The sequence below is a fragment of the Vitis vinifera genome, chromosome 16 (assembly GCF_030704535.1).
Source record: "Vitis vinifera cultivar Pinot Noir 40024 chromosome 16, ASM3070453v1".
Classification (NCBI taxonomy): Eukaryota; Viridiplantae; Streptophyta; class Magnoliopsida; order Vitales; family Vitaceae; genus Vitis; species Vitis vinifera.
In genome coordinates, this window is record NC_081820.1 from 22,135,054 (window position 1) to 22,158,111 (window position 23,058).

General features: G+C 36.0%; 4 protein-coding genes across 4 annotated transcripts; 1 reads left to right on the forward strand and 3 right to left on the reverse strand.

Annotated features, from left to right (window-relative positions):
* Window positions 1-1,256: 1,256 nt before the first annotated feature.
* Window positions 1,257-4,381, reverse strand: LOC132252670 (receptor-like protein EIX2). The gene is made up of 2 exons (XM_059733548.1): window positions 1,564-4,381; window positions 1,257-1,456 (listed from the first exon to the last, which is right to left on the reverse strand). Exons 1-2 carry the CDS (start codon window positions 3,833-3,835, stop codon window positions 1,452-1,454), a joined length of 2,277 nt encoding a protein of 758 aa, XP_059589531.1. The 5' UTR covers window positions 3,836-4,381; the 3' UTR covers window positions 1,257-1,451.
* Window positions 4,382-8,396: 4,015 nt separating this feature from the next.
* Window positions 8,397-12,667, reverse strand: LOC132255315 (uncharacterized). The gene is made up of 5 exons (XM_059743407.1): window positions 11,753-12,667; window positions 11,531-11,661; window positions 11,360-11,435; window positions 10,878-11,276; window positions 8,397-8,413 (listed from the first exon to the last, which is right to left on the reverse strand). Exons 1-5 carry the CDS (start codon window positions 12,618-12,620, stop codon window positions 8,397-8,399), a joined length of 1,491 nt encoding a protein of 496 aa, XP_059599390.1. The 5' UTR covers window positions 12,621-12,667.
* A 2,226-nt stretch (window positions 12,668-14,893) lies between these two features.
* On the forward strand, window positions 14,894-17,187 carry LOC100261736 (tubulin beta-1 chain). Its single transcript, XM_002267344.4, has 3 exons — window positions 14,894-15,579; window positions 15,953-16,222; window positions 16,306-17,187. Exons 1-3 carry the CDS (start codon window positions 15,186-15,188, stop codon window positions 16,989-16,991), a joined length of 1,350 nt encoding a protein of 449 aa, XP_002267380.1. The 5' UTR covers window positions 14,894-15,185; the 3' UTR covers window positions 16,992-17,187.
* Window positions 17,188-17,702: 515 nt separating this feature from the next.
* On the reverse strand, window positions 17,703-22,248 carry LOC100256632 (probable CoA ligase CCL9). The gene is made up of 4 exons (XM_002267423.5): window positions 21,369-22,248; window positions 20,033-21,080; window positions 19,020-19,123; window positions 17,703-18,125 (listed from the first exon to the last, which is right to left on the reverse strand). Exons 1-4 carry the CDS (start codon window positions 21,570-21,572, stop codon window positions 17,907-17,909), a joined length of 1,575 nt encoding a protein of 524 aa, XP_002267459.1. The 5' UTR covers window positions 21,573-22,248; the 3' UTR covers window positions 17,703-17,906.
* Window positions 22,249-23,058: the final 810 nt, after the last annotated feature.

The following is a 23,058-nucleotide window of genomic DNA, read 5'->3' on the forward strand; positions in this document are numbered from 1 at the left end:
AATTACAAAAATTTAAAATATAAAGAAAATTTATTGCAATGAATTCTCTAATACTAGGAGAAGTGTCCACAATTCCTGAGTTTGAGATCTTTGTGTTTGCAGCCATGCTGGAAACTTAGGGCCCATCTTGTAAGAAATCATCTTCATATATTGAAGTTGAAAAGGAGGAATCCAATTTGAGCTCACACTGAATGTTAGATACGTCCAAGACATCTCTAAGTACTTCAAGTTTGAGAGTTTGATAAAATGTACTTCTGATACAATTCCTGCCAAAGGGTTTCTTCCTATAACCAGAGCTTCCAAATTTGAGAGAAGTCCCATGCTCTCTGGGAGAGCGCCATTTAATAGATTACCATAAAGATATAATGTGGACAAGGATGATAAATTTAAACACCACTTGGAGGTAGCATAGTTTTTTGAGAAAATAATAATAAAATCTTTGATCCTTGGATAGCTCTGGACAGACCCGATTTGATGTCCTCTCCTTTCTCAACTTCTTCATCATCTCTGAAGGTGTGAATTCCATATGCAACCAAACTGTTATAAAGATGTCAGTAAAATTCTTGCGAGTGTCTTTACCTCTGAAACTCAAGAACACATCATAACTATGAGGATTAGAAGTAGAAGATGAAGCCATTTTTGGACTGGTTCCGGAGGAGTTACAAGAAGGCTTAGAAAGAAAAGAAAGGGTCTTTCAATGATAAATGGTTGTTCTCCTCTTGGCAAGCAATCTTTTTCTGGTCGGAGCTAGAAGGAAGAATATTTATTTATAGAGATTCATGCAATTTGGATGTATTTTAATTAATTTATAATATATATAGATATATATATATACTTAGGACATTTACATTTAATAAATCCCCTATATAATATTTGTTTGTAATATAAATGTATAAATATATATAACACATGTAAACTTAATACAAACAGCATAGCTGGCCTGGGTCCTGCATCAATTCCCTTTGGTCCAGTTCATATTTTCATTTTAAGAATGAGATGCAATCCCACATCGGCCACAAACAAGAATGAAAATGAGTATTCCTCATGAGGTCCTGGTTAAATGAGCCTGGAGGGCTGGGCTGGGCTGGGCTTTAAAGAGTAAGCTGCTGTGTGGAAGAAGCTGTTGGGTCCGTCCATCAAATCTTATTTCAGATTTTTGAAATACAAATTAAAAAAATTGATTTTTATCGATATATTGCCAAAAAATCGATGAAAATTGTAGAAAAGGGACTACAAATGCATCAACACTCAATTCATTTTCATGGCAACAGTGCCTAAAAGAGATTATTAATTAATTTCATAACACAACAGCAATAACATATATAGAAACTTCAACACAAAATATAATTACTGCAATGCGAAATTAATACTACCACTTTGAATATATAGTGCTCTTTGGCCATGCCACTGAAGTTGTTGAAACATGTGAGTATGATACACTCTCTTGGAGATCATCCTGAAACGAATTTGAAAATAAAAGTAAGAGGCAATAGATTTGGAAAACATGTCAATATATGATTTGAAAAATTTTCACAGAAGGGTAATCATGTGTCTTTTCCTTACCAGCATGGTATCTTCTCAGCTTTTGGTGGAACCACTTCAATTTTATTGCTATACCCACATAGGCCCGGTCTCTCATCTCATAAAGAAACTGGAAATAAGCATGCCTCCATGCTCTCTTGAAAAAGAGAGCTCCACAAACTCCCCAAAACCCCACAATGAATCCTGATCCCATGCCGATGTAAAACCATGGGATTTCAGGAAATTCTCTGTTTTCTTCTACAGCAGTGGGACCTAGAGTCTCTTCATCTTTTGTGCAGTTTTTCGTAAGAGGGGCTCCACACAGTTCAGGATTGCCAAAGAAAGAAAGTGGATCGAAGCTTTGAAGCTGGGTGCTTGAAGGAATTCTCCCAGAAAAGTTGTTGAATGACAGGTCCAGGTCATCAAGAAATGTTAAATTGCTCATGCTCTGAGGAATTTCACCTGAAAGATGATTTCTCGAGAGATCTAGAGATTCTAATGATGCCATCACCCCAATTTTCTCTGGTATCCTCCCCATTAAATGATTTCGAGATAAGTTTAGAAATTGCAGTCTAAAAAGACTTGAGATTTCAATTGGGATTGATCCAGATAAATTGTTACTTGAAAGGTCAATCATCCTCACATATTGAAGAATCTCTTCGTACTCTGCTTCCCTCCCCTTTATATCTAAAACAAGACTTTCCATGTAAAGTTCAAAATCATAACCTGCTTCCAAAGCACCATACACAATACCATGGATAGGTCCTCCAGTCATAGCACTGATATTATTCAAGCACTTGGGTATTGATCCTGACAGACTATTATCAGCAAGATCCAACACTATAAGAGAAGAAAGTTGGCATATTTGTGGAGGAATTTTGCCCATGAATTTATTGGATCTTAAGTGGATAATAATTAGAGTTGTCCTCTCAAAAATCCACCAGGGTATAATCCCCGAAAATTTATTGTTACTTAGATTTATCAGCCCCAAAACCTTGCAGTTCTCTAGTGATGAGGGTATGTCTCCATAGAAGGAATTGTCGTGCAAGCTCAATGCTTTAAGTCCGACCAAAGAACCCATGGAATTAGGAATTTTACCAGATAGATTGTTGCTTCCCAGGCTTACATGAGTAAGAGACTGCCAATGCATCCAACAATCAGAAAGTTCCCCTGATAAAGCATTAATTGATATGTCAAGGGCCTCCAATTGACTTGTTCCATTCATCTTTTGGCACATGAAAGGGGAAATCTGTCCCGAGAATGAATTGTTAGCAATATTCAAAATACGAACATTCGGAGACAGACGTGGCAACCGACCTGAGAAGCAATTAGAACTCAAATCAATGACAGTATTATTTAGTACAACTTGGGATAAGTCCCCAGATATCTGGTTGTTAGAGAGATTGATCCAAGGGATGTATGAAGCGAACTTCCATAACCAGTTTGGAGCTGTGTCCACAATTCCAGACCTGGAAAAGCCTAGATAGACAAGAGACTTTTGTGTCTGTAGCCACGCAGGAAATTTTGGACCCATTTTACAGGAATCCGCACCCAGAAACTCTAGTTGGAATGGAGGAGTCCAACTGGAGTTCACATGGAAAGATAAAGATGTCCCAGATATCCATAAGCGCTTCAATTTTGAGAGTGCTGTAAAATGTGCTTCTGATATGGTCCCTGTTAAGGAAGTCCATCCTACATTTAATATCTCCAAATTGGATAGAAGCCCCAGACTCATTGGAAGAGTGCCATTAATCAACGGATTATGATAAAGACTCAAATACATCAAGGATGATAAGTTTCCTATGGATGCAGGAATAGGGCCATGAAAGGAATTCCAAGAAACATCGAGATATTCTAGATATTTGAGTTGTCCTAAAGACTCTGAAATTTGCCCCTTGAATTGATTGAGATATAGCCTTAGAGACACAAGACAACTGAGATTAAACAACCAATTTGGTATTTCTTGATTGAAATTGTTGTCAGAAAGATCAAGAAATGTGAGAGATGTGAAATTGTCATACCCGAGAGATGAAGTCATATTGCTATCAAGTTCACAATCGGACAAGTGCAGCTCTGAAAGAGAAGGGAACATAGACACGGATTCAAGCCAATGGACTTCCTTGTGAAGGTCGACCCGATTCATGCCTAGGTACTTCAAAAAAACAAGATGAGAAATCCAACCAAGATTCTCAACGTACAGCCCATAGTTACGTCCCAGATCCAGGTGACGAAGAGTCGAGAGATTTCCAAGCTGATGAGGGACTAGTCCACCAAATCCAGCATAGGAGAGGTCAAGATATCTCAAACTTCCCATGGAACCCAGGAAACTTGGAATTGGACTACCTCCAAAATCATTCCAACTCAAGTTCAAGTAACTCAAAAATTCTAATTCAAGCAAAGCAGGGCTAATCTCACCACCCAACTCGAACTTGCTATAGAATTCATAATCATCCGTGTCATATGGATTACCGAGATGGAGCTCAACCACTCGCCCTGTAACGTTGTTGCAGCGAACTGCTTCCCATCTACAACAATCTTGATTGACAGACCAAGACGAGAGCCGGTTGCCAGGATCAGAGAGAGCTTTCTTGAATCTTAGAAGGGCATGCTTCTCTTTTTCATTGCAAACCAAAGTGTTTGGGTCACATAAGATTGAGATGGTGGAGGAGAGAAAGCAAAGCAAGGGAAACAGAATGATGGGTCTGGAGTTTCTCGTGGTTGCTTAATTACAAACTAGAGCGAGAATGAGAGTGTGAGTACTTGAAAGAAGAAAAGGCATATATATAATAGAACTCAAGGGCTCCTTTTTATGGTTATAAGCTCATGTTTTTTGCAGTCAAAATTCCAGAGGTAACACAAAAATCAGTTTTTTTTCTGTTTACCAATATGTACTATTTCATTGAAAATGATTTCCTTTTATTTTCCTCTCCATTTTCTTTCTATGTCATTCTCCTTCAAATTTTGCAAAAACCAAACTTAGCCTAAAGTTGATCAACTGACTCCAAAATCTTCACTATCATCCAAACACAAAGACTTATAGTCCAAGTAAACGCATGGGGACACATTTTCCACAATGTCCATAAAAATGACTTATGCTAATGGAGAAACTAAGATCCAAGATTCAAGAATTTAATGTCATACAATTAATATTTAAAACAAGTAGGCAGTCTTTTGAGTTCATATAATTGATCACTTGAAAGTAATGATTTTCTAACATAGAATGACAATTTTTCCTTACTATTTTCTTTCCCTCTCATTTTCCTTCAAATTTTCCAAAATCCAAGCTTAGTCTAAAGTTAATGAATTGAACCCAAAGTCTTCACTTTTATTAAATATAAGGACTTTTAGTCCATGGTGAAGGCATGGAAACAAACTTCTCAAGGCCTCAATAAAGATGACTTATGTCAAGGAAGAAATTGAAATCCAAAATACAAGAATTTAATGTCGTATAATCGACGTTTGCCAATATATGCAATTTCATGGAAAATGATTTTTCTCCAATTTTGTTCATCCATTCCATCATATAGGAGTCATAGATAGATACCAAAAATGACTTTTCAAGTGTTTTCCTGGAAGTTGCATGAGGCTAGGTCAATGGTTGGGTCTTCATATCAATGACATTGATGCATGTGAGAGAAAAAAAGAAAAAGGAAAAAATCTAAGAGTCCTTTCCATATGTCCAAATTCGAACAGCCACTCAAAGAGAATAATAAAGTTAATCAATTAATTTGAAAGTCTTGACTAGCATTCAAATATCCGGATTTAGACCACGGGGCAAACGCATGGAAACAAACTTTCAAGACTTGTGAAGATCTCTCTTTAGTAATTCAATAGTTTGATGTCTGAAAGAGATTTCCTTTGCCTTGAAAAGCTTGTGATCTTCCAAAGTCCCAATTATATAAACATTTCAATGGTAATGGGGCTAAAGCACCATCATCTTAGTTTCCTCATTTTGCTTTCATTGCTTTATTCCTAGCAAATCTCAGTGATCATTATGATTTTCTAATGATCTACCGTTTCTTTCCTTCCAAATTGTCCAAAATAAACATAAAAGAGTAATTCACCACTCTTTTTTTTTTCCTTTTTTTTTACCCATGAAAGACTTATGTCATCCCAATAGTGTTTCTTTAGCCAAAGAGGGAAGCACCCAAGATATGTTAAATAAGAAAAACAATAAAAGTCATAAAGCCTTTGTGTTAACATAATGAATATTGATGTAACTAATGGATTCTTCCTTTAAATGATAAAGGAAACAACTATTTGCCAAAAATCACTCTCTCCTCTATAAAAGATCCAAGGTTAAAATCTTTTCCCAAATAGTTGTCTTTATATAAATAAAAAAAACTACTTATTAAATTGAAGAAATCACCCAAAAGGGGATTTGAATTGGGTGTTAGAAGTTTTTTCAAAACAATCGACCAAAAGCTAAAAGGATGAGAAATGAAGAAGAAAGCAAGAATAATAAAAAGAGAAATGCAAACTTTTTTATAGTGACTCGATAAGCCGCCTACATCCATTCTTGTCAAACTTCTAATTGAGTGAGGGTATCTTCAAGACTTTTATAGCCAAAGTCTTCATACTTCTAACATTTGGATTTTAAGGTTCCAATTGACCTTCACAAACTCTTCAAGTACTCAACCTATTTGAAAACTTTTCTCTCACAAGGAGAAGGTAAGAAAAGATTAACAAACTCCAAACCTAGTAGATTAAGGTTAAGCTCAAAATGCAAGTAGAAGTTAGGATGGATTTGAAGGTAGACAAAAAGAATTGCAAGTGAGAAATCAATGCACCTTGAAGAAGAGCTTTTAATGAGAGAAAGAACGGTTTTTCAATTGAATGTGGATGTTTTCTTATCAATAAATACTTTAAAACTCTCTAATTTGTAGCTTTCTAGCTTGAGGATCCCAAAAGCCATAGAAAGGCCTTAACCGATTAAGCAACTTAATGGAATGGTTAATCAAAAACAAGGATTCATCTATTTCTTTGATAAAAATAAATAAATAAATAAATAAATATATATATATATATATATATATATATATATATTGTTGTAAGCTAAAGGATGAAAATAAACTTTTAAGTGTATGAAAAATAACTTAAACTTGAGTGCATCAATAAATACCATCTTACATTATATCATTGGTTACTTCAAGTCTTCAAAAGTCTCAAGTTTATATAATATTGATCTTTTTCCATATTTGTTTGAGCTTTTTTTTTTTTCAAAAATAAACTTGAAAACACTTAACTTGATTTGAATCATTAATGTCCTTAACCTTATTTTGTAATCATTAAAACCCAATTAAGAGAACCCTTAGGATAAAAGTTGTCCACATAGATCTCTATTAGTTCTTTTGTGGAAAATTAAACTCATTCAACAAATTTTTTTTATAGCTAAATTGCATTACAAATACATGATGTTATGGAAACAAATTCTACTTTACAAGTTGAAAGTGTCACAATAGATTCTTTCTTTAAAGTCTAAGTGAATATGGTATCCCTTATAAAATAAAAACACAAAGCTAATAGTACTTTTTTGATCATCCATGTCTTTGCCTCAATCATTATCATTATATACAATAAGTTTAAAATTGTTAGAAGATGAATAATATAAACCATAATCAAGTGTACATTTGATGTAATGAAGAATTCATTTAGTGGTCTTCATGCGAGTCACTATTAGTGATTAAAAAAAAAAAAAACCTAATAAGTTCAATTCCAAAAAGAATGTCTAACCTTATACAAGTCAAATAGCATACGCTTCCAAATAAACTTTTGTATTATATTGGATCCACCATGTCTCCTTCTTCATATCATGACAATTTAACTTCACATTTTATTGGTTTGTTTCACTAGATCACATATATTCATGTAAACTTCTTCAGAATTTCCTTTGCATGGCCTTCTTGAGAAATGAAAATACCATTTTTTGTTTGATTCACTTCAATGCCAAGATAGTATGACATGAGACCAAGGTCAATCATCTCAAACTATCGAGCCATTATTTCTTTGAACTCATAAAACATGGTTGGATTGTTTCCAATGAAGATTAAGTCATCCACATACAAGTAATATATCATCTTTTTCATTCACTTTCATGTAGAGAGCATTTTCATGAGGGCATTTAATAAAATTATTATCTTGAAAATATTTATCAATTCTATTATTCCATGCTCTCGGTGTTTGTTTTAGTCCATACAATGCTCTTTTTAATTTTAGAATCTTGTTATCATGCCCTTTTTCCATATAACCCATGGGTTGTTCTAAATACACTTCTTCTTCAATATGTTTATTCAAAAAGACAAATTTTACATCCATTTGAAAAATCTTCCAATTATTTTAAGCGACCAAAGATATGATTAATCTTATAGTTTCTAAATGAGCAATGAGAGCAAATACCCCACCATAATCAATGCCTTATTATTGCTTTTAGCCCTTTGCCACTAATCTTGTTTTATATCTCTCTCTACTTCTCCTTTTGTATTCTTCTTTAAGGTTAATTTCATTCACCTCCCATGAAATTTGGGCTATATACACCTAACATTCATTGGTTTGAAATTTTATCAAAAACTTCTCTTACTTTGAGTTAAAGAGGAGGTGAATGAAATTAACCAATAAGAAGGGTAAGGGAAGTTTTTGACGAAATTTCAAACTAATGGTGTTGGGTGTATTTAGCTTAAATCTCGAGGAAAATTGAGCAAAATAAATCATTCTTCTTTGCCTTGTACACCTATCTTACTTCAATTGTTATGTTTTCTTTTCTTTTCTTTTCTTTTCTTTTTCTTTTGGAAATGTTTTGATTTTCATGTGTCGTTCTATTAGGAATCCTAAATTACTTCATTCCCATGCCTAGATCTTGTAGGGTGCATGTAAATCTATCATGGGTTCTCTAAATCTATCACAACAAAAAACCAGGTATTCAAAAGCAATATTGATATCGCAAAAAAACATAGATCTAGAAAATAGTCACATACCTTTGATATGGATGTTCTCGGATCGATTCCAATCAATATAGATTACTCCAAAGTTGTAATAGATCTCGTAAAAGCCATGATCTTTCGCCCAATGACTCTTCCTTGTGTCTAAACACTAAAATTATGAAGATCTCAAGAGTGAAGGCTAGAGTTCTTTTTTTGAATTGTAAAGAGAGAATTACAAGATTTGGAAACCCTAACCCCCTAAAGGGTATGTATTTTCAAAAATATTTTTATTTGAAATAAATTTTATCTTTATTAGAAGGTTAGACAATTAATAGAGACATGAAATATTTTTATTTGAAATAAATTTTATTCTTATTAAAAGGTAAGACAATTAATGGAGACATGAAATATTTTTATTTGAAATAAATTTAAACCTTATTAGAAGGTAAGACAATTAATGGAGACATGATTTGTGAGGAAGACTATGGTGGGTCAAATGATTGCTTTAATCAAAATTAAGTAGATTGGAAATGACAATGTTGAGTTGAGCATTGGGGCCATCCATCATTGGGTTGAGACTGAAAATCCATTTTATCTTGGGTGGGAAGGGTTTTGTCCCTCTCTTGATGACTGCTTTCCTTTGCTTCTTATTTAGGCCACTTTGAAGGCTTCTTCTCTTGGTTTCCTCATGGGGCCATCCCAAGTGGTGGGGGCTTGAGTGAAACTTAAGATTGGGTTCTTGGGATGGTCCATGGTCCATGGTCCATACCCATTCCAATTTCCAACCCCACAAATAGTTGTCATGTTTCACTTCATTAGAGTTAGCAAAATGATAAGGGTTTGTCAGATAGAAAAAAGTCAATATATTTTTTTTTCTTTTTTCAAGTTTAATAAAAGCAATTTTATTTTTAGAAGTAGCATAGGAAACTCTGTATTTGTCATTGCCTTCCATCATGAAAAAGTGTTATTAAAGATACCACTTCTTCTATTATTTTTATTTATTTTTTGTGAGAAATTAATTTCTTTTTTATTAATTCAACAAATCTATATTTTTTTATAGTCAATCTAATAACTAAATTACAGTCAAAATGCATTTTTTATTTTATACTTAATAAAATAAAAATATTTAATTTTATTATTTTTTATATATAAAAACTCTTATACAAATATTTATTTTATATTTTTAAAAATTATTTTGAAATATAATTTTTAATAATTTTTTAAAGTCATTCTTTGTAAGAGGTTTTACTAAGCTTTTTTTTTTTTTTTTGCCATTTGCATGTGCCAAGGATGAAAATATCGGTAATCACGGATATATCGGTAATTCGATTTTACGGATATATCGGATATATCGGAGATATTTTTGGATATATCGGAGATATATCGGTGGATATTATTGGTAGGCTTAAAATTGTTAAAAACTCATGGAAATGCAAGAAAAACCTCATAATAATATAATTAGAAGTATAATAGACATTTTAAAATTGTTTTATTGAAAAATTTGATATATATATGATATAATTTGCGATATTAGATGTAATTATATCATGTCGATCTATAAGAAATGTTAATTTCGTAATTGTTCTCATTATAAAGTCACATCAAATACTTCATTTCATTAAATAACAATAATTTGTACACATTACATTGCAATGTCCCTTTAGTACCAAAATGAGTTTCGATGTGGTTCAATGGGATTGATAGATGAAGGAACCCCGGCTTGCTGTTGGAGACAATATTGGTACCAAGTCAATGAGCCTCGATAATATTGGTTATAAATTCTAACATGCCATACATATATCTCTTGAGTCCTGCCTACTGCTTCTACATGGATAGGATACTCAAAGTTCACCCATGTGTTAACGCCAAATCCTTCTTCCATCTGATATGGAATTTGGTATGGCATTTGTCTGGAAGGGGAATAATGCGACATACCATACTCTTCATCTGTTGAACTTGAAGGTTGACCATAACTCATCACATGAGGAGGGTAGACGTTAGCCTCATTCGAGGAGTCACTAAATTGAGTCCCTATACTCATAGATTCAAAACTCCCTGAAAGTAACTCCTCGTTATATGGTTCCATCATTCGTTCTCTTCCTCTATAAGGCCTCCCAATAGCTTCTATTCTTGGACCAGCTCTTCTAGAGCCATGGTCTTCATCCTGTGTGCAGTGTGTGAAATCATTTTCACAAGTAAATTGGTTGATTGGATATTGACTATGTCGACGTTCATCAATATCTCCTCCCCCATTATCACCTCCATCATCAGTTCCACCTCTTGAACCATCGTAACCAGAAGCAGAAGTACCTGCAGCACTAGGTCTACTACTATGGCCAGCACTTGTGGAGTCAATCTCTTGCTGGGAATTTGTCGCATGAAGGGAATCATCAGTATCTTTGCTAAAACTTTCAGAGTGAACTTCTTCGAACAACACACGTTCAACATTAACTCCAAATTCTCGAGCATGAGCAGCAATTCGTGGATCAGGATTTCCAACTTCGTCATCCAAGTGTATAGGCCTAACCCACTGGAACAACTGATTATCTTCTTCTTCACCCACCTCGGCTGAAATGTCAAGGAGATCAAGGTAATCTTTTTCAGCAACTCGATCATTTTCTGCCTCCATATCGCGTAACTTTAGCCTCATATTATAGTAACAAAACACTAATTGCTCCAATCGAGAGTAAGCCAAACGATTTCGTTGCTTTGTGTGGATGAGAGCAAACGTGCTCCAATTTCTCTCACATGCAGAAGATGACGCAGTTTGTGAGAGAACTTTGATGGCTAACTTTCTCAATGTAGGTGTTTGATTCCCATACATAAACCACCATTCAGCTGCAACGAATTTGATAATCATATAAATACTTATGTGGTGAACTTACAATAATAATAATCAATTTTTTCCTATAAAGACTCACCAGGCACCATGGTTGACCTTGATGCAATTGCCGCTCGATCACCGAATCCTCTTTTTGCATCTCGAAAAAGTACAAGCTATGTATTCAACATTTAATTTGTTAGTAAACGTTCAAATAAATTGATGAATGAAATTATTGTTTTATTGACAAAAATAACAATTTTTTATTCACCTCATTTCCAAATTGACCAAGCGATTCAGTAGTTGGATCTAATTTTGCAAAAACATCATGGACAGCTTGAAGTAGTTCCGGATCACTACCAACTCCACGCCTATATTGAAATCTTGGATTCAAGAAGTATGCTACAATAAAATTTAGTAGAGTTAGTATTTTTTTTTTAAAGAAACTTAAATACAAAGTAAAAACTTATAAAGATATATAGTATTTAAGTACCTGCTGCATGAAGTGGATGTTTTAGTGTTTTCTGCCAACGATCTTGTATTATTTTGAACATCCAATCTCCAGCTCCTTGACGAATAAGGTTCTCTTTCATCACTTGCATAAGCTCGTACACAAATGGCATTGTGGGAACAACTTCAGAATCCACAAGTCGAAGCACCACGTATAATGGCTCATATAATGAAACTATATTTGTCAATCTGTCCCAATACGTATGGTCAAACAATAATTGCTCCAATTCTCGTCCAAGTTTTGTTCGACTGAGTTTGTGTTGTGCCCATTCATCACTCATAAACAATTTTTTCAAATCAGCCCTTTTTTTTAGAAGACTGTCAAGAGCAATATAATTGGTAGCAAACCTTGTAGCTCCTGGTCGAACAATGTCTCCACCACAATACTTTCTCATTTGTGCTAGTAACCAACCATGATTGTAAATGAAGTTAGTTATCTTGCGAGCATTGTTTATCACCTCGATAACATTGGGTCTTTTACCGATGTCTTCAAAGATTAAGTCGATGCAGTGTGCCGCACACGGAGTCCAATATAAGTTATACTTCTTCATCAATTGTTTCCCTGCTTTCATGAATGCCGACCCATTATCTGTGACAATTTGGACCACATTTTCCTTACCGACTTCTTTGATAATAGTCTTCAAAAGCTCATATATATACTTGTGGTCTTTGATATAGTTCGATGCATCGACTGACTTAAGGAACACCGTGGTCCCTTTAGAATAAACCATGAAATTAATAATACTTAATTTCGTGGGCCCTGTCCATCCATCTGACATTATTGTGCACTCATATGTCTTCCATTTTTCCCTTTGTTGGTTCACATAAGCTTCCATTTCTTTGTACTCCATTTCCAAGTATTTGTTCTTTATTTCATATGGAGATGGAGGTTCGATTCCCATTCCTACACTTCATATGTAAAACATGTCACAAAATACTATACTTACTAAAAGTATAACACAATATAACATTTGATAAATTAGTAATTACCTGCTTATTGTGCACCAATAATCATATTCTTGAAGTGATGAGACTTTGCTTTTGCGGGTGCGACACTCTCATAAATGAAGAATTTGCTGATTAAGCGTCCCATCGTTTCTTTAATTGCACCACCCTTGAATATATCTTTGATATTTTTTTGTTTTGCTGCAGAAGACTTGTAAAGCGAAGGGGCAATAGGGGGTGAATGATGCGAATGTCGCATACTCTGTGATTTTCGCATCGTCGACGGTATACCAGTAGAAGACTCTCCCGATTTGCGTTTGCTTCCTACAATATTCTCATGTTGTTCACGTTCCCAATTAGATGCTTTCGAGGCACGAACTGCAGATCGATATGCATCTCGCTCATCTGGGTGCATATCTGTCGGATACATATACACATCTTCTTCCTCAGCATCTTCATCATCATCATCTTCGTTTACCAAATGTGTATGATGCGTCCCCATTGTGCCACGTAATTGACTACGAATTTCTTCAATATCAACATTTTTTTTTGCTTTTGCTTTTTATTTGTCATGCACCAACAATCGTATCTCTTCTTTCACTTCGGGTGGCACTCTTGGACACTTTTTGGTGTTGTTATGCGGGTCCTTATGCATTAAATGAGACTTGAATCGTGTGATGCCTCCACTTTTCATTACCAACCCACAAAAATTACAAATTGTTGCATTTCGATTACCCTCAATTGGTGAACAATACTTCCAAGCCGGATCTCGCCCTGGCACGGCAGAACCACCTTCACTAGCCATGCTAAATCTATTGCAAGAAAAATACACTTAAATTTAAATCTATGTTAATTTAACTAATTAAATAAATTACCTAAGTTAATTTTCAAAATCTAAATGTAATTTTATGACAAATTTACTAAATATTGAAATTAATCATAATTGAATATGAAAAAACGCGATAATATAAAAAATTGAGCATATTTAATATTCCATATATAGTAGTTCATGTTAATTTAGCTAATTAAATAAATTACCTAAGTTAATTTTTAAAATCTAAATGTAATTTTATGACAAATTTACTAAATATTGAAATTAATCATAATTGAATATGAAAAAAAAATCGCGATAATATAAAAAATTGAGCATATTTAATATTCCATATATAGTAGTTCATGTTAATTTAGCTAATTAAATAAATTACCTAAGTTAATTTTTAAAATCTAAATGTAATTTTATGACAAATTTACTAAATTTTGAAATTAATTATAATTGAATATGAAAAAAAAATCGCGATAATATAAAAAATTGAGCATATTTAATATTCCATAATTAACCATGTTAATTAAATTAATTACATAATTTACTATGTTAATTAAATTAATTAAACAATTTAGCTAAGTTAATTAGTTTAATGTAATTCTAAATACGAATTTAAATCACAAATAATCATCTAAAATAAATATATCATAACCTAAATTAATTCAATAAAAATACACAAAATAATTACAATTAAATGTAAACATACTAATTAATTAAAAATACATGAATTAATTATTGCAAACAAAATTAATTATAATTTCAAACAAACATACCTTAAAATGATTGAATAATTGAGCAATCTTGGAAAAAATTGGAGTAGTAAGAGAGGAAATGAAGAATCAAAGCAAAGATGGATGAAATTGATGCAAAATTGGCTATTTATAGATGAAATTTGGGCCAAAATAGCCGTTGGAACCTTAAGTTACCGTTTAAAATTAATTTTGGCCGTTGGATCACAATTTGGAAGCAATCTGGCCGTTGGATCTCTTTGTTAACGTTGGGATTCAAATCTGGGCGTTGGATCAACACGGGCGTGATCTGGGCCGTCAGATCACGCTGGAGAGAGAGGACCGATTTTCTCAAAAAATCGCCAAAAAATCGGCGATAAATCGCCAATAAATCGACGACACACGGGATTCTCAGGCGATTTTATCAAAAAATCGCCGATTTTTCCTGTGTCGCCGATATATCGGCGATTTATAGCCAATTTTTGGCGATTTTTTGAGAAATATCGGCCGGCCGACTTATCTCCTCCATTTGTCGTGTCGCCACCCGCCGACACGCGATATATCGGCGATATTTCGCCGATTTTTGCCGATTTTTTCCTCCTTGGCATGTGCCCACGACATCGTCTTCACGTGCCTAATCCGTAAACCACAACACTCATAACAGCGCGTGGGCCTTTATCGTTCCTCCCACCTTAAATTTAGGGTTTTTCTATTTCAAAATTCAAATTCCCCCACAGGATCAAACGGCGCCGTTTTATTCAACGGCAAAGACCACTACCGCCCTTCCCTCCTATAAAAGCCCAACTTTCCTCTTTGACCCCTCAACCATCCCACCATTTTCTCTCTTCACAACCCAATCCCATTTCTCTCCCCAGAACCCCATCTTTCTCACTCTAGAACCCACTCTCTCTCTCTAAAAAATGCGTGAAATCTTGCACGTTCAGGGTGGGCAATGTGGGAACCAGATCGGAGCCAAGTTCTGGGAGGTGGTCTGCGCTGAGCACGGCATCGACTCCACCGGGCGCTACCAAGGCGACACGGAGCTGCAACTGGAGCGAGTCAATGTGTACTACAACGAGGCGAGTTGTGGGAGGTTCGTGCCCAGGGCAGTGCTCATGGATCTGGAGCCGGGCACCATGGACAGCGTCAGATCGGGACCGTACGGCCAGATTTTCCGACCCGATAATTTCGTTTTTGGGCAGTCGGGTGCGGGCAACAACTGGGCCAAAGGTCACTACACTGAGGGGGCGGAGTTGATTGACTCGGTTCTAGATGTGGTGAGGAAGGAGGCTGAGAATTGTGATTGCTTGCAAGGTATGCGGAAATGTTTGGGTTTCGTTTACTTTTACTGTTTTTGGGTAGCGTATTTGGGAAATTTTTGGGTCTGTTTTGTGGGAAATGGGATTTTGGGGTCTTTTTTGTCAGTGATCTGAGTGTTTATTAGGGATTTCCTGGGATTTTAGTAGGGTATTTTTGGGTAGTATTGGGCATTTTGCGTCGGATCTAAAGAAATTCTCGACTGTTTCCTAGTTTTAAAGTGTTTTTAATTATAGTTTCGATGCTTCTGCCTAACTGTTGAACCGTATAGCGTTTATGCTTCAATTTGAGTGTTGTATCTTTTATCATTTTGTCTTCTTCCTACTGATTTCGGAGCTCTAAATCACATACTTGGTTGGAATTCTCTCAGGATTTCAGGTCTGCCACTCTTTGGGAGGTGGAACTGGGTCAGGCATGGGAACACTCCTCATTTCCAAGATCAGAGAAGAATACCCGGATCGAATGATGCTCACATTCTCTGTATTCCCCTCTCCTAAGGTCTCTGACACTGTTGTTGAGCCTTACAACGCCACACTCTCTGTTCACCAGCTTGTTGAGAATGCAGACGAGTGTATGGTTCTTGACAATGAAGCCCTTTATGACATTTGCTTCCGAACACTGAAACTCACTACTCCAAGCTGTAAGTCACTTATAGTGTCTTAATTCTACTTTTACTTGTGTTTTTCTTTCTTCTGAAACTGATCAATACCTGTTTTTAATCAGTTGGGGACCTGAATCACCTGATTTCCGCCACCATGAGTGGGGTAACTTGCTGCCTTCGCTTCCCCGGTCAACTCAACTCCGATCTCCGGAAGCTTGCCGTTAACCTCATCCCATTCCCTCGCCTGCACTTCTTCATGGTCGGGTTTGCTCCGCTCACATCTCGTGGGTCCCAGCAATACCGTGCCCTTACAGTTCCGGAGCTCACTCAACAGATGTGGGATGCAAAGAACATGATGTGTGCTGCTGATCCTCGCCATGGGAGGTACTTGACTGCTTCAGCAATGTTCCGGGGCAAGATGAGCACCAAGGAAGTTGATGAGCAGATGATTAATGTACAAAACAAGAACTCATCCTACTTTGTTGAGTGGATTCCCAATAATGTGAAGTCCACGGTTTGTGACATCCCTCCAACTGGTCTGAAAATGGCGTCGACCTTCATTGGAAACTCAACTTCAATCCAGGAGATGTTCCGGAGGGTTAGTGAGCAGTTCACAGCCATGTTCCGGAGAAAGGCATTCTTGCATTGGTACACTGGGGAGGGGATGGATGAGATGGAATTTACAGAAGCAGAGAGCAACATGAATGATCTGGTCTCGGAATACCAGCAATACCAAGATGCAACAGCGGATGAAGACGGGTATGAGTATGAAGATGAGGAGGAGGAGGAGGAGCTTCAGGAGGCTTAAGGAGTTATAGGAGGACCTGGGTTTGGGTTGTTTTGCTTGCAACTATGTTTTGGGATCCTTGTTTTTGTTCCTTAACATTTAAGATTTGGATTGTGCCAACAACGTCTGTTGTTTCATTTGATGTTATAGTTTAGACAGTACCCTTTTTCACCTACATGTTTGCTTTCAAATATCAATGGAATGACTGTTAGATGAAGTTTTTCTAGGAATGATACTGGTTTAGCTGCTGAGAAAATATTATACATATAAAACCATATTTTGTTGATCGGATATGATAAGATAAGGTATAATATTAATATATTCTATCATATGTTTTATTGGTAATGGGATATAATAAATTTTATTGTTACTTATTTTATTTTATAAATATAAGATAAAATAAAAAATATAAAATATTATTCAACATTTTTTTTATATTTTTTGTACTTGAAACACAATAATTCTAAATTAAGATGTAACATATACATGCTCATGAATTTTTTATTTTTTTTATCAATTTCTTTTACTTTTTTATATTATTTATTTCACAAAATAAAAAGTTTAATTAATAATTAAATGTGATTAAAAATATTTATAAAATAATATATATATATATATATATATATATATATATATATATATATATATATATATTGAATAACAATTTTTTCAATCTGTATGTACATGCACCAACCTTACAAAGCATTCTATTCTCTCCACAGGAACGCATAATTAAAAACTACTTCACGAATTTTATTTTTTATTTTTTTATTTTTCCAATGCTGAGATACCAGGTGACATTGAAATTGGGCATAAGGAAAAAATGGGAAGAACATACATCTAATGAATTCTAAGGGAGCAAAATGTTTTACAAATACCTGGATATTTGCCCAAGGATTTAAGGAATTGCCTTATCTTTATTGATTTATTTTTTTCCTATGCCCCAAACTTTGGGACTTTAGCAGTAGAGATTTGGGCAAGGAAGTGCTCAGCCACAATTCTTCGCTGGATCTTCCCAGTAGCCGTCTTTGGGAGAGAATCAGTGATGAACACCTTCTTGGGAACCTTAAAGGCGGCAAGATTTTTCTTGCAAAACCTCGTTACCTCTGCTTCATCGATGTCTGATCCTTCTCTTGGAATGATGGCACAGTTTATCTATTCATTTAAGACAGAATGTACCACCTCAGCAACATTTCATTTGACAAACCAACAAACAGTTTCTTTTGTTTTTTTTTCGGCTATGTTTGGTTCCGAAAAATTTGAGGGAAAATGCGAGAGAAAGAAAATACAAAGAAAAAATAAAAGGAAAGAAAAAGTGAAGGAAAATAAAAAAATAGATTAAAAGTTGATAAATTGTTTTTTTTGTTATTTCAAACTCATTTTATTTATTTTAACTCATCAATATAAAGATTAAATAATTTAAAAATATATAAATTTTTAATTAATTTTAATTATATTTGATTTTTTTTTATATTTTTCATAGGACAATCAAACATGAGAAAATCATTTTTCTTAGCATTTTTTTTCTTTCCTTTGTACTTTTCGGAAACCAAAAGTAGCCTCAAAAAAACAATTATATTTTCCAGGAAGAGCAAGCAAACAATAACCACGAGGTGGGGTAGTGAGTGTGAAGGACGACACTTAAAAGTTTAAACCGAGCTGGAAAGCTGAGTAAAAGGCACAACAGCGGTGACTGGTCCCTGTTGCACGTAAACAGATCACATGGGATATGGAAGAGGGATAGAAAAGCTACCCTAGGAACTAGTTTAGAATTGTCTAAAAGCCCAGTGAAGCTTATGTGGTAAGAAAACTAATTAGAAATCCTAGGATCTCTATAATGAACCTTGAGATTTCACTTCGAAGTCATATAAAATTGGTTAGTGATGGAAGACAAGTGACAAGAAGACAATGGTTACAAAATACCCAAGTCCAGCCAAATCCTTATGGTTCATGCTTTGTCCAAAGTGGAGATGATTTCATCTCATTGGTTATCCCTTCTAATAAATTGGTGTTGATAGCAATTAAAGAATGGGGAATTACGGTTCTTACCTCTTCGCCGTATTTGTCATCTGGAACCCCAAAAGCAACCGCTTGAGCAATGTCTGGATGTGATAAAAGGACAGCATCCACTTCGATTGGTGATATCTTCTCTCCTGAAAATATGGATAAGGACTACCACTATTGGAAATCTTTTAAGCAATGCGTGACCTAATTAAATAGAATGAGTGGATATTTGGTAATTTTGCGGTAAGACTGTAAGGTCTCCATTTCTTGAAATAAGATCCACAAAATCGAGCCATCTGGCATTATTTCATACAGCAAGCCTGACGCCAGCTTTTATTTTTGGATAAAAAAGAACGACACGGTTCTTTGACCTCATCAACCATGTTATCTTAAGCATGTGTGGTTCTGAATCTTACACGCAAAGTTCAAAACACATCTCAGCCACTCCATTTCAAAAGCTGTGTGGTTGGTCGGGATTCGGAAAGAGAAGGCCAACTTTCCCAAGCAAGGAAAATAAAAAATAAAAAATGAAAAATAATATATGACCAACTAGCTTTGGAGCCTTGGAGGCTCCACAACTAGCTTAATATGGCATTGTCCTCAGGAATATTCGCAGAGCATTTGTGGATGTCACTATAGCACGCTTAGGAATTGAGAGTCTTTTACTATCTTTTCCTAGGATAAAGACTTCCATACTAACAATGGGGCACACCTTTATAAAGGTGTTCCTCTTAATTTGACTTTACCCAATAGAAAAAGTAGAAAAATTCATTGATTTTATCAACAAAATCTTCGAATTTGTTCCCAAACAAACACAATCGAAGTTCTTAAAAAATCTGAAATAATTATTATTTGCGTCTTAATTGTACGTTAACTTAAAGGGCTTACTAATGTAGGAGTGCACAAATAGTAGGGGATGAATAAAGGAGTGCATGATCTAAGTATGCCTGATTCTGTAACAATATGCCATAATGCTCTTTCTTCTCTAAAAGCAAAACAACTACAGCTTAAGTATATATGCATATATGGATAAGAAAAATATGGAGAAGAAACATTACCTCCACGGTTGATGAGTTCCTTGATTCGACCAACAAGATGCAAATAACCATCCGGGTCAAAGAACCCGAGATCCCCTGTGTGAAACCACCCGAATTGAAAAGCTGATTTATTAGCCTCAGGGTTGTTTTTGTAACCCTTGGTCACATTAGGGCCCCTAATACACACTTCCCCACTCACGTTAGCCTCCTGTTGGACGCCATTTTCATCCAATATCGCCATCTCTTGGCCCACTGGTCTTCCAACGGACCCGGGTTTATGCGGACCGTTTTCGGGTAAAGGGTTCGAAGCCATGAGATGGGTCGCTTCGGTCATGGCATATGCTTCCAACACAGGTGCACCAAACGCCTCCTCGAGCCGAGCCATTATGGCTGGTGCCAGAGAAGCGCTGCAACTCCGGATGAATCGAAGCTTCGGGTAAACGGGTTCGGGTTTGCTAAGGTGGCGATCCAGGATAATTTGGTGGATCGTGGGGACGGCGGTGTACCACGTGGCATCGTATTTGAGCATGTCGGACCAGAATGTTGAAGCCGAGAATCGGCCAGCGGCGGGTAGGGTCACGGCGGCTCCTGCGCCTAGTGAACTCAGTAAACCTGCGAGTAAGCCGTGAACGTGGAAGAGAGGAAGCACGATGACGGTGGAGTCTGACTCGGTGAGTTTGTACACCGATTTGATATTCTGAACCGATGAGGCCAAGTTGAGTTGACTCAGTGGCACTCCTTTGGGTCGACTCGTCGTGCCGGAAGTGTGCAAGAAAAGTGCCACGTCGGATGGCTCGTTCACGAGTTTGGCTACCGAGTGAGGGTCCGGCTCGGAGTGAATCAAGGATAGATTTACCTGGGCTTCGGCTTCGGTAAGGGAAGCCGTGGCGTGTGTGATTTTGAGCTTGGAAGCCGCGGCTTGTGCTGCCTCGTTTCCTTCTTGCGATGTTAAGAGAAGCTTCGATTCCGAGTCGGATAAGTAAAACTCGAACTCGTCTGCTGTGTAAGCTGAGTTCAAAGGCGCAGCTGTGGCTCGTACTCGTATTACAGCCAAAAACATGATCACGAACTGTAGAACCAAAAACATATTTATCAGATAATATTTTCATTTAATTTTACCTGATCATAGTTAATTTGCATCCAGACCATCCACGTCAGCATTGCAATAACAGATGCTGGGTCCCAGCTGACTTGTGTCGTTCAGATGGCACTGGACGTTCACCCTTTTCTAAAATTAAACTATAGAACGCGAGTTCATTTTCTTTCCGTTATTTTCCGAGCAGCCAAACAAGACAAAACACAGATAGAATTCCAATATTTTCTGAGATACCAAACAAGACAAAACATATAAAGATACCTCAACGGTGTTTGGGAAGGTGAGAGCGACGACGTCTCCAGCCTTAACGCCACCGGCGAGGATCAGAGAGGCCGCTCCTTCAACAAGTTGGTGAAGGCGAGCGTAGGTGAGATCGAACTTGCCGGAAACGGAGAGTGCTCGACGGGAAGGGAATTCTCCGGCGACCTGTTTCAACAATCCGGTGAGAGTAAGACTTTCCATCATTCCACACAAGAATCTTATCGCTTTTCAATAAAACCACAAAACGCAGATTTTAGAGAGAGAAAGATGAGGATGCATAAGGTGGTGAATATCCCTCTATATATAGGGGCCAGAAAAAGAGGAACAAATAAGCGGTGGCTTCGGTGGAGGCGAGAGGTGGGTAAGGCTGGCCACCTGGCAAGATCAGGTAGGGATGCCACGTGGCTAAAATATAGGGTCAGTGATGAGTGTGCCATCCTCGGGGACTGCACCTTCCAGAAAAGGCTGAACTTCTCCGTTTGGCTTTTCAAACGCGTGTATGTTTAGCTGTTGGTTACGCCGTGACGTGGGCGAATGCTTGCCCTCCACCGGTGGTGATGACCGGTGAAAGCGAACTGGGTTACGTTTGCCAACGTAGATGGCAGTGGATTACGTGGCACGTGTTGGTTGGGTAACAAAATGACCCATCTCGAGACCGTAAGGTTTCGCTATAGTGTTACAATTTTTGGTTTGAATGGTAATTTAATATGCTTTATCATATACTTTATTGAATTTTTGAATATAACTCATTAATTAATTATTATTATTAGGATTTGAGTCACAACTTGAAGTAATTTAATATGACATTTCAGGACAGGAATGGTGAGCCTACTATTTATTGACCAAATCTAACTTTGGTCTAACCTAACTAAAAAGAGATAGAAGATTTCAATTTTGATTTTGAAATCTTCTTCTATATGTTCTTAGAACATTTGTTGAATAGAAAGAGCATGGTCTCGTGTTAATCAAAAGTTGGTGATTTTAAAAATATAATAATATTTAAAGCAAAATCAAATTCCTTAATCCATGATAGAGAATAATTTTGTTTTATATGATTCTCAAATTCCCTAGTCCTTTAGGGGGTGTTTGGTACACGAGAATAGGGAGTGGGAATAGACATCTCATTCCTTTTCTCCCTTATTCCTATGTTTGGATAAATGTTAAGAAGGCGGAAATGAAATAAAAAAATTTTCCGTCAGAAATCAAATCCAACTTATGAGTCGGATTTGCATTCATTAAAAGCAGGTGGTATTCTGATTCATTAAACCTATTTAATAATATAAAATAACCTAAATTACTATTTTACCCTCTTATCTTGTTCTTCAAATCCGATGTTTATCTTCTTTGCAAAGGTAGAGATCCATTCATCATCCACTTCTTATCTTCTTTGCAAAGCTAGAGACCCACTCATCATCCAATTCTCTACAACAAGTGATTCTTCCAAATTGAATCAATTAAACCTTCCAAGATATTTTTAAAAAAAAATCAATTTCTAATTTATAGGGTTTTGGATGTTCATTTTGATTGTTGGATCTATGATTTGTTATTGTTTGCTGCAACTAGGTTCTGAAAACTCCATTCTACATCTTCGATCAGGTTTACCTTATTTTCTTTTTCTTCTTCTACTTCTTTATATGTGTTTCTTCTTCTCTATAAATCGATTAATTTTTTTTTATTAATTTATGTTTGG